This window comes from Scomber scombrus, chromosome 19 (assembly GCF_963691925.1).
Source record: "Scomber scombrus chromosome 19, fScoSco1.1, whole genome shotgun sequence".
NCBI classification, from domain to species: domain Eukaryota; kingdom Metazoa; phylum Chordata; class Actinopteri; order Scombriformes; family Scombridae; genus Scomber; species Scomber scombrus.
The window spans coordinates 12,243,924-12,255,769 of NC_084988.1; the positions used below are offsets into that span (position 1 = coordinate 12,243,924).

At 41.1% G+C, this 11,846-nt stretch overlaps 1 protein-coding gene across 2 annotated transcripts in view; it reads left to right on the forward strand.

Moving 5' to 3' along the window:
• The window catches only part of msrab (methionine sulfoxide reductase Ab), a 31,432-nt gene extending 24,360 nt beyond the window's left edge, over positions 1-7,072 (forward strand). For both annotated transcript variants that reach the window (XM_062440179.1, XM_062440180.1), the window contains exon 6: positions 5,828-7,072. In XM_062440179.1, the coding sequence (XP_062296163.1) occupies positions 5,828-6,001 (174 nt within the window). In that variant the 3' untranslated portion in view covers positions 6,002-7,072. The remainder of the gene's footprint in view (positions 1-5,827) is intronic.
• The last annotated feature ends 4,774 nt before the right edge of the window (positions 7,073-11,846 follow it).

The following is an 11,846-nucleotide window of genomic DNA, read 5'->3' on the forward strand; positions in this document are numbered from 1 at the left end:
CTGGGGGGGAAAAAGACGTAGGAACGCGCGCTGCCTTGCTTCCGAGACTGAAGTACGTGTGCATCCTTTCTCCCTCTCAAAATGTAGGAGTGTTGGCTTCCTCGCTCACAAAATGTAGGAGCGCTCGCTGAAGATTAGAGCTCAGCTAAAATGGATGCCTGACCCGCGCTGAGAGAGAGAGAAAGAGATGAACAGAGCAGGGCAGAAAAAATAAAATCTGACACACAGGGAATACACATCCTTTAGCTCACACACATTTAAACACACAGTGATATAAGTGAATGTTTTTACATGTATGGCATTTCACATAACCTCACAGGAACAAGCTTTCAGTATCTTCTATGTCTCTATTTCAGACTATTGTGTTTATGTTTTTTTTCACCGCTGCTGTTTTCATTCCCTCAGCCTCACAATAATCTCCCATGCTCTTCTCCTCCTTTCCTTCACTCCATATCTCCTTGCGTGTCTCTGCAGTATTTCCGTGTCTCTTTTTTTTCTTCCCTGTCTGTCTTTCTCCTTCGTCCTCTCTCTCTCCATCACTCCCGTTCTGTGTCTCTCCCCGAGGTCATTGAGGGCAAGCGCGGTGCCGCGGACAAGTCGATAAGTATCATGTCAGTCTATTTCGTGCGTTTTCAGGCAGAGTCACAGTCTATCTACTACCAAAGTCGTACTACCTTACATTTTTAAGATGTTGAAGGGCTTCTTGTGCTCCAGCGTTCAGGTTTGCAGAGGAAGAAAATATAAAATAAAATATAATACAGTGTGAAGGATCAACCTAAGCTACAGTGTGAACAGCATTGGCAGGGTATTTGGTGCTTATATAATAAAACAAAATAAATCTATAAATGCAGAACTTCTACTAGTATTTGTATCTTTTATTTGTCATTGAGGTATTGCTGCGTTTACAAAAATGTAAAAGATCTCAATACTGAACACCAACACATACACTGTAAACTTATGCTATGGCAATGAAGCACTAATTCAAGATCAAGACTGAGACACTGACACGAGGAAAAATGAATAAAACGATGGAGGTGAGGAGCCAGAAAAATGGTAAATAGCAATAACCACACATCAGTAACTGGAGTGGACTAAGGGATGATTACATAAATCACAGAATTGAGGTCATGTCCCTCTTCAAATGTCTTCACCATGAGTCATCGGGTGTCACAAACTCTATGTCAATGCACGTCTCTTCCCTACCACTCTGCAGCCGTAGGCCTTCCGAGGGAAAACGACAGAGAGAGACAAGACTGTGGGGTAGGATAAGAGAAGAGAGTACATTTTCCTCCTCCTCCTCCTCCTCCTGCTCTTCCTCCTCCACCTCCACCCTCTCTCGGGATGTCACGTCCTATTTGTGTCCCGGGGCCGACTCTCTGGCGATGGTGATGGCGAGAGGGGCTCTCTCGCTTGGCTGGAGAGCAGGGAAGGACTTGGTAGCACGTAGCTGTGGTCTTTGCTCACATGGGAGAGAGAGAGAGAGCGAGAAAAGCAGCAATGGAGGGAGATGGAGAGAGAGAGAGAGAAATTCACCCGTTCAGCCATGTCTTTGACAGGGGAGTCTTTCCGACAGGCGTGAAGAAAGGAAAGGCTGAGTGAGCTGAGTGAGCTCAACCCTGGACACACACACACACACACACACACACACACACACACACACACACACACACACACACACACACACACACACACACACACACACACACTCATTACTTGTTTTTGTCATTTTGGAGGACATTGCACTGACTTAAATGAATTCCCTGGTAATTTAACCTAATATTAACCATTTCCGGTACATACCTAACCCTCTAACCATAACCAAGTCTCAACCACAAATATAAACTTTGTACCTTGTGGGTACAAGCTTTTTATTTCCAAATTGAAGGCGAGTCCCCACAGTGTGACAGATTTACATCCCCACGATATACACACATACATTTATGTATTCCTAAAATGTCCTGTATTTGTTTCACTCCTCACACACACACATACATACACAAATGTATAGCCTACTTGCACACACACATGCTCTCTCTCCATGTAGCCATCATCTGAACATCATCATCATCATCAGCATTAAAAAGCTCAACTTGAGAATCTAGTTTGCGCTTCCTCTCTCGAATTTTTCCTTCTCCATTTTTGCAGTTTTTAACCTCCACATCCGTCTGTCTTTCTTCCCTCTATTCCTCTGCCTCCGCTGCTGCAGTGAGAGAGAGAGTGAAGCCACATAAGGTTATACACAGTGGCGTGACGCCATGCATTCTGATTTATAGATCTAAAATGGCTGCCGTGTTGTGACTGCTGTAGAAGGCTGGATGTAGAGCGGGGGTGTCAGGGTGGGGGTGTATGTCTGCTCGGTATAACAGACCTTTTCTTGGACATTGTGTTCTCCTTACATGAAGCATCCTCTGCCCCTAAGGCTTCGCTACTGCTGTGGTTTGGTGGTGATGACTGATTAATTAGGCCATGATGTACAAAGCTCTATGCTTGTGTCGGCTGGTTTACTAGAGTGCTGTTGGATAAAAGCAGGGATAAATGGGTTCCTCTGTGTCAGACAGTGCATTTAAAATGTAAATATGTCCATGCTTGTCAGGTTGATATTCTGGGCTGAAGGCCATGTTGCGCTGTAGTTTGGTTTCTGAACGTTGGGTCCTTCCTGCAGGGAGATTAGAGCCCTTGCATTGTAGCAGCAGCCACTGAGGACTTAGAGGTCAGCTGCTGCCTCAGCCTCTCTGTGGGGCGCAGAGCTTTGATTTACAGACTCCACTGCATCACCTCCAGGACACACTCAGACACACATCAAGTACCACACTGCCACCATGTGGACAAAACTATACACTACCTATAACAAGTCCCCCCATCACATTATTTCCTTTTTAGAGATCATATACAGATCTTTATTTTTTATTCTACATGCATCGTCTCTCTCACACAACTACAAGCGAGTAGAATTACAGACTGGGGATTGTTCTGTCATAGCCAACATAATTTATTTTCATTACATCATTTAGCTCAGTTCCAGCAAGAGCAAAAATATGTTAAGCCAGACTTGTGGCCTGTATCTCTTCTTGCATGTGTTTGGCTTGATTTGTTTTGTCAGGGTTTTGGGGGGTTTTTTTTTTAGAGGAACGTTACGTATCAATCAACAACTGAACTTTCGCTTTCGTCAGTCAAAAACAAATGTAAAGAATAGGAACATTCTTAATAGTCACATAGACCAGTGGGTGACAAACTAAACCAAAAACCTAATAAATGAGTGTAGAAGCATAATAGATGCAGAGGTGCTTTCATGCAGGGCACAAGGGGTCGCTGAATTGGGAGATTTTGGACCAGCAACCCTCCCATTTTTCTGTCTTTCAACATGAACAGCAGCACTATTTTCAAAATGACATTTTTAGAATCAGTCATAAACCTTACTACGACAGTTTATGTTGATCTTTCCTAACAATTTGTCACCCATTTGTGACATATTTCTGTCTTGAAACTCCATTTTGAGGTATTTTTACTTCTCATGAACTCTACAGTGCCTGAATATTGACATATTTTGGAACATAAAGTGCACAAAGTTCAACAATGGAGAAGTAGTTCCAGATGATGATGGATGATTGAAGATGATGCTGATGTTATTGCAACATTCCATTCGAGCTTGGTCTGGGACCTTTGTTGCATGACTTTCTCTTTCTGCCCACATTTCCTGTCACTCTTCACTGTATCTAATAAAAGTGAAAATATACCCAAAAATACTTTGAAGGAAGTGTATTAATTGGTATGAGTGACTTCAGAAGTGTAGATATACATTTACAAACCTTTTTCCTGCCTTGAAAACCTGCCTCCACTGGGTGACAAATATACATTTTTATCACCTTACGAAGAATGAAGTCATCCTTCCTTAAATACTCCAACAGTATCCATGACAGTGTCATGCAGAAAGACAGGCTATATTGCAGGAGCTGATAAGAACAGGTTGAGCCAGGATTGAATATACGGCTTCTGTTTTACGGTGGTTGTTGAACCTTGCCAATTGACGCCTCCACAAAGCAAAGCTCCTCGGTGCTGCGCAGTGCTGAGGTGTACAGAACTACATGCAAGCTACTTGTTGCCCACAGATAGTCCCACTGCACCTCGAACTTGTTGTTTTGTCAGCTCTCAAGAGCACTGATCTAGAAAGGACTGAGCGCTTGTATTATTAGATAGAGAAAACCACTCAGCACAGCAGGTATACCTTTGATATGTCTGTCAGAGGTGTTTAATGTGTGTATGTGAATTTGTGAGTTTTTAGTGTGTTTGAAGCCTTTTCTCGTGGTGTTTAGAAAAGTGTAAGTGTGAAAGTGTCTTCAGGAGTTCTCAAAGAGAGCGGATACTCTTTGATGCTTTGTCCCACAGAGAGAGCCACAGAGGCAAGCTGCACTACAAAAAGAAATAGATGTTCCTTTCTTCTGTCACTCAATAACCCTGCTTTCTAGTCAAGGAGCAGAAACTCTTTACTGTATTAGTGAGAGGTACTGAAAGTTCACATCCGATACACTGCCGAATAAAACAGCCATTTAACAGACGCGCTCATTTTGAAGAAGTTATAGCAGTCTGAGAAAGTAGCACTGAATGTATGTCATGTGTGGTAATGGAAAAAGGCTGCAGGATATGAGCATGTGAAGATGCTGCATGCTAGGAATTGCTTCCTCGCAGATGCATAGGTCTGTTTGGGGGATTATATCCTTGAACATTGTCTCAACCTAAAAGAGTACTCCACCAACTTAGCATTGCACTAATCCAGTAAGATAGAGGGCTTTAACCTTATAGTCAGTCATTTTGCTGCACAGTGCACTGCCGCTGCATGTGAACAGAACAGGAATGGTCTAATTTTTTGTATAAATTTATATTTAAATGAGACGAAACTAGAATCGAGGTGGACATAGTACAGACTGTAGCAATAGTACAGTTTGTAGTTGGGGAATTCACTGCACATAAAGATATTGATTGATACTGTTTGAAGCATGACTATTTCTAGGCAAACATTAATGCCTGGTGATCGAGTCAAAATGTGGCTGATTGTTATGCAACTAGACATCTCGGGTTTGATCCCCACACTGTTACATCCATTAAATCTAAAATGTCAAGCAACATGTTAAAGCCTCATCTGCTGACTTGCAGGAGTATCATCTGAAATGTGTCGATATATCAGCTTGAATACAAAATATATATTTGGAATGACTTTACTTGCATATACAAGTTTATTTCCAAGATGTACTGAAGAACAAGATATGAGTTACCTTCCTATTAAAGTAGATCCTGAGCTTTGCTTATTGGGAAATTTCACAAGAGATCTTTAGCCAATTCCCAAATTAAATTTATGGAAATCACTTTATGTGTGGCTAGGACATGCATAACAATGACATATAGATCTGATTCCCCTCTCCCCATTGATAGATGGTCTTTGGAAATGAACAGATATATTCCTCTTGAAAGGATCACATATACTCGTAGGAAAGGATACAACACCTTTCTGATTACTGAGATTTGGCAGTACAGTATATAGGTACACCACCATAGGGTTTCTGGTTAGCCAGAAGGCCTGTTTATATAGTGTCTCTTTTGACTCTATACACTGACCTTTTTCTTTCTTTCTTTCTTTTTTTTCCTATATTTTTCTAATATTTCTTTGGTGCTTTGTGTTTGTATAATTATTAAAAATACATCTGACAATGAAATATTCAAATATCATATATCCATTTTCATTGACATAATAATGATATAATGATAATAATTTTTTCTTGGAATAACCTGATTAACCTGTAGTTTCTGTGTCTGTGTCTGTGTATTTTGTCTGTAGGAACTGGATAAAAAAGGCTATGGTCCCATTACCACAGAGATTCTGGAGGGTCAACAGTTTTACTACGCTGAAGACTATCACCAGCAGTACCTGAAGAAGGTACCTAAAGGCTATTGCGGCCTCAAAGGCACCGGGGCCTCTTGTCCCATTGGAGCTGAGAAGGATGAACTGTGAGGAATGTGTGTTGAGAAAGTGACGGATAAGGATTCTTTAAGGCACTAATTTACTTTTTTATTTTGAAAACAATTTGATACACTTGTTAAAGTCCCTCTCCACTACAAAATGTGTTTTTCTTCTTGTCCCAACAGTTGGATATTTGAGCCTCATGTGCAGAATAAATGAATGTGCAGAGTTTGACACTGGGAGGCTGTTAAAAGTAGGAAGTTTCCCTTTAATTTAGAAGCCAATCACGGTCTAATAGTCAACTTACAAAAGTGTGATGTGGAAATTTGAATCCTTCAGTGCACAGACTCTGAGAATGGACTTTACAGTGAAGTAGGAGACATTTTGTGTCCAGCAGTTTTTTTGCATTTGCATATTTATAGATTCGATCATTTTTATTTGGACAGAAATAATAGAAAGATAATTTAACTTTTTTTGTATAAAAACCATATCAGGTATACAGTATTATTCAGTATTTTATATACATCTTTAGAGAGGATCTTTAAATTATGAATTTATATTGTGTCTGTCAAACTTTCTAGCATAATAGAATATTTGATCAAATTCAGGCAAATTCACTGCTAGGTCTCAGGCAATAGTTTGTTCAAAGCTTCACTATATATCCTGTCTTTCTGGTACCCCTGTGAGATTAATACAGTGTTTACACTGTAAGTAACTTTGTATGTAGGCTATAGCAATTCAAAAAAGCAATTCAAATTGCTTGACATAAGGCATAACAATCAATTAAAACAACAAGACAAACAGGAGAAAAATAACATAAGGTAAATGGAATAAAATAGTTGCAGCTGACTGTTGGACTGCAGCAACAGTAAACTTCCACAGGGTGGCGACATCTCTCAAAGAACACAAACCAGAATGTTTTCATTGCATTTCTTTTTAATGTGACATAGCTGAGAAATGGTCTAAAAACTTCACTGTAATAATAATAATTCTTTTTCCTCAAATGCATTAATCTGACCAGTAGCACAGCAATACGCAATGAATACTTGATGTAATCTTATTGCTTTCTTTTTATTGTAAATATCTTGATTTGATTGAATCAAGTAATGAATATTGACATATGCAGAGCACTGCCTTTATTTTCATAACATCTAACTTTGGAAATAAAATATGTTTTTTCCAACCTTTTATTTTTGGTATCATGCATGTAATTGTGTGTAATTATGCATGCATATTAAGCCTCTGCTTTGATTATTTCTCCCCTATTTCTGCTCCATTTAAAAAGGGACTGTTAAGGGACAAATGGGTATGAGTCACTGTGACACACACAGACACACTGAGAGATCACTCATACTAAATCACAGAATGAGACATTCAAGGCACTAAAGTATGCAGTATGATACACACTTTGCTGAAGCCCTCACTTCACTCCCCCCAAACCCGTGATTATGAATAAATTACTTATTATACATCATATAATTACATATCATAGAGAATGAGCAATAACTGAATAAGCATTGTGTGTACTACTTTTTATAATTAAACACATCAACCTGAAAGTCTATTTAAAAATGAAAATCACACTCATGGTTACACTCCAAAATACAGAGATGATATCTAGAAAAAGCTTTTTGGTCGACCGCAGTTGTGTGATTCACCCGCTCTCGTTTTTCCCCCTCCCTCTCTTCTATCTTTCTTTCTCTGTCTGTGTGTATGTGTCACATCCTGACACCTGTGTGTAGGTGTGGACCAGGGCACAGGTGCAGGTGCAGCCTCTCAGGGCCTATTTTAGTATTGGGACAGATATTTTTGCATGTGTCTGCATGTAGGAGCAGTGTGTGTGTGTGTGTGTGTGTGTGTGTGTGTGTGTGTGTGTGTGTGTGTGTGTGTGTGTGTGTGTGTGTGTGTGTGTGTGTGTGTGTGTGTGTTGGGGCATGTGAAGTTGTGGCTTGCTTGATCGAACCACGCTGAGTGGTATGTGGTTGGGCCAGCTAGCTGTTTTTCCAATGCACGCCTATATTTTTGCATGCTGTTGTGTTTTGTCAAGTGCTTGAGAGGAGATAACCTTTTAATAAAGTGATCTTCGTTTTCTCAGTTTTTGAAGAACGCTTTAATCACACTGTGAAATCTGTCTTTCCACCATCTGCGATGATGTCTGAATTCAAAAAGAAATGCCTCAGTGAATCATGACATGATTCTGTTTATTTCTGCCACATTACAGGAAAGGAATTAGTAAAATTATGAGTGATTATATGTAAGAAGAGATTGAAATTTGTTGTGGAAAATTACAAAGTTTAGTGCTGATGCATTAAATTGACTGACATTTAGAGGTAGCTGCTTGAGCAAGTATGTGTTTTCTGTGTATTCCTTTGTAATAGATTAAAAAAATGGGGCATGGAAATGCATGGTACTCTCATATACGCATCCATACACAAACACAGTGAGGCAGAGCAGGACAGGAACCAGGCTGTGTGTGCCCTTCAGACAGAGCCTATTGTCTGCAGATGGGCCTTTAATGGCCCCACAGCTGGCCACAAAGAGCATACCGCTCCAGCTTGCTGCTATGCCTCTCACTGGCCTATACTTGGTCACCCTGAAGAGAGGAGGCAGCTTATACCAAACTAACCACCAATGCATGTATATGCATTTGATATGTTATCTTATTATGCTCTTGAAAGTATCCTTTCCCCCTTGACAAATTCTTTAAGGTTTAAAAGCTCACAAAGAAAAATCATTGCCTAGTGATTCTGAGGTTCATGAAAACACAAGGTACTTTCTAAGAGCGAGCTGAAACAGAGAGCTAGGTGCTGGTTGTTTATCACTAAGTACTCTGCACCCTTACCCACACGTGTACACACACACATACACATAAACACACGTCCCAACCCACTACCTCGAACTTCGTCCTGTACTGCCGCCTAATGCAAAAGGTAGCGCCCACGCAAAGAAACACACACACACCAAAAAGACACCTTGCAGAGACGTGCACCCACACAAATTTCTTGCACTCTGATATGCTCTCTATTGTGTCCTCCTTTCACAGCTTTTCATTTATCTTCCCCCTGACAGCTTCAATAGATCTTTTCTTATTTATATACAGTACCATGTATGTATACATCATTGACTATAGTATTGTTTTATACAATTTCCTGTGAAGATGCTGCCATAGGCAGCTAGGTAATTTGTTAGTTTTTTTAGACACCAACCAACACCATTGTTTGGTGAGTTATATAAATAGCACAGTAGCAGAGAGTACTGTATCTAGCGCTGCTGCCTTACTGTCCTGCTAGCTGGAGATTTTTTGTTCCTTCATTACGTGCTCATCACATAATTACTTTTCAGGATTTTAGAGGTAGTAGGAACACAATTGCCTATGTGTGTTGGTGTGTGTGTATCATCCTCTGCATGTGTGGTAGCAGAGGGTAAAACAGAGCTCGCTTTTCTATATGGCCTGTATATTTCTCTCATGATATGTGAGAGTTGTGTGCAGGGTTTTGCAGATGCCAGATGTGTTTGCATCCCCTCCCTTGCTCTCCCTTCCCCTCCCTCTGGTTCCTGCATGGGCGCAGGGTCTCAATCAGAGCATCAGGGCTCCAGGAACCGGAGCACAGCAGTCTCTCTGTGCTGCCCAGAGAAGTGCAGCCTTGTCTGGGTCGATGCATCTGCAGCCTGTGGGTGAGCTGGGGGAGAGAGGGCAAACCCTGGTGCCCCTGCATGCTGGTTTCACTGGAGGTCTCTTGCCATCAGCTCATCATGACCCCTCAATTCTGGGTGAGAAACACAAGCTGATTCCTAGGTACAGTAGATTTGCACATAACCTAAGAATCTCCCATCCCTGTCTCACTAATGAACAAGTTAATGACTCATTAAAACTTTTAGACATTTCCTCAAACAGGTTAGTTGGGTTCAGCAATCATATCATTAAAATTAAAAACAAAAAAGGCAAGCTTGCACATGCTCACACAAACACAATTGTGTGTTCTTTCCCATAAGGAAAATGTCAAAAGCCTGTTACTCCTTTCCACTGGGAATACTGATGGGTTAAGGGTGGGGGTGGAGGGCAGCACGTGCTGCAGGGCCTAGCTGGCTTGCTAACTGGCCCACTGGTTTTCTGGCTGACAGCCCACACTGTCACACTGCACCTGGAAGCCTGTGTGTTGTCAGCCATGCTAGCTAGCTCAAGCTACCACCACATGATACACAGGAAACACAGAAATAACTGCTTCATCACAGTAACCACTTACTGGGGGTGTGTTGCAGACAGAAAGAGGGGCTGAGGATGAAGGGGAAGGATAGAGAGAAAAAATCGGGGGAGTACTGGATCAAAATGGGACTGCGTGATAGCATTAAGGAGTAAGAATAGAAAACTGGAAAGGAAAGTGAAAGAGTTAAACAAAAAGCTCTAGTACGTGCACCTGTGAAGGCTCATGTTAGAGGAAGATTCCACCGGCCTTGATTCAGAGTCAGAATATCTTGCATTTACGTACTCACTGACATATGTAGTATATCCTGTGTATGATGGTGTTTTTATAATCAAACCACAACAAAGTTGATTGCACAATAATCAAAGATTTACATTTCACAGCTGAGGCATTGAGCATATGTCACAGTTAAATTTCCAAAACAAATCTCTCTCTTATGCTCATTTTCAGGCTTTATCTGTTCTGTCCATCTGTGCCTTGAGTCATCCAAGCCACACCTCGCACAGGTGTGAGAGGGGAGGCAAGTTTTAACGCTACCCAAACAAACCTTCGATTAGAACACACAACAGGAAAGCGTTGTGAAACAGTTTAGCTTTCAGGTGGTGATGTGCTGATGTGCCACCATTCTGACAAAATAGGACAGAAACAGGACACACAGTTTGCATTGCAACATGCACCAACCGTGTTTTCAGAATGCTTGCAACAAGCAGATCATTTCTGCCAAGGATAACAGCCTGATAAAAATCATGACAAAGATGGTGGCATCTGTTTTTGACTTAATATATATTTCTGTCTGTGATAGAGAGAGAGAGGAAAATAAAAAGGAAGAGAAGAAGAAATTGTCATGAAAGAAATAAGTAGATGGAGGGAGTGAAAAAAAGAGAAGGGAGGAGAGATGGTGCTGGCTGCACCAGGAGGAAGCTGGGTCTGATGCTTCTCCATGCAGCTGCTCCCAAACACCCACACTCTTCCTTCTTCCTGTTGGAGCATGTGTGTGTGTGTGTGTGTGTGTGTGTGTGTGTGTGTGTGTGTGTGTGTGTGTGTGTGTGTGTGTGTGTGTGTGTGTGTGTGTGTGTGTGTGTGTGTGTGTGTGTGTGCGTGCGTGCGTGTGTGTGTGTCTACATTGTGTGTATATATTCATTGTCTTACTTTCACATCAGGAAAAAGGAACTTGAATTGTTCTAACTGGTTAGACCCTGCATTGTTGTAACTGCATCAGCTTAATGCTGATGCAGGTATTTCAATAACCATTACGTGTATCATATATATATAAACAATATGGTCTTGATTTCTAGAGATTCTGAATAAAATAAGATAAAAATGTTGCCCTTATGTCCTAATCAAACAGAAAACTAGCTTAGAACAGAAAAAGAGGTTGTTTTTTCAGCTTGAAAGCTATAGATCTTCAGATATCCAACAGAAGACTCAGTCTAAAATAGCTAAAGTAGATTTCTCCTGCCTTACTGAGGCCCTCAGCATCTTTTCAAAGAAAGAGTGGCCTCAAAAAACATCCGCTGGTGGAAACACTGGCCTGACAGTCAAGTGAATGGAAAGGTTTGAGGTGAGAATGTGGCCACACTGAGGTGTCAGCAGGGTGTGTGATGCTGTGTGTGAATGTGTGCATCTGCATACATTTCTATTTGTGTGTACTTGCTGTGTGTAGCGGTCTTTCCATCACAAAGTGTTTCGATCAC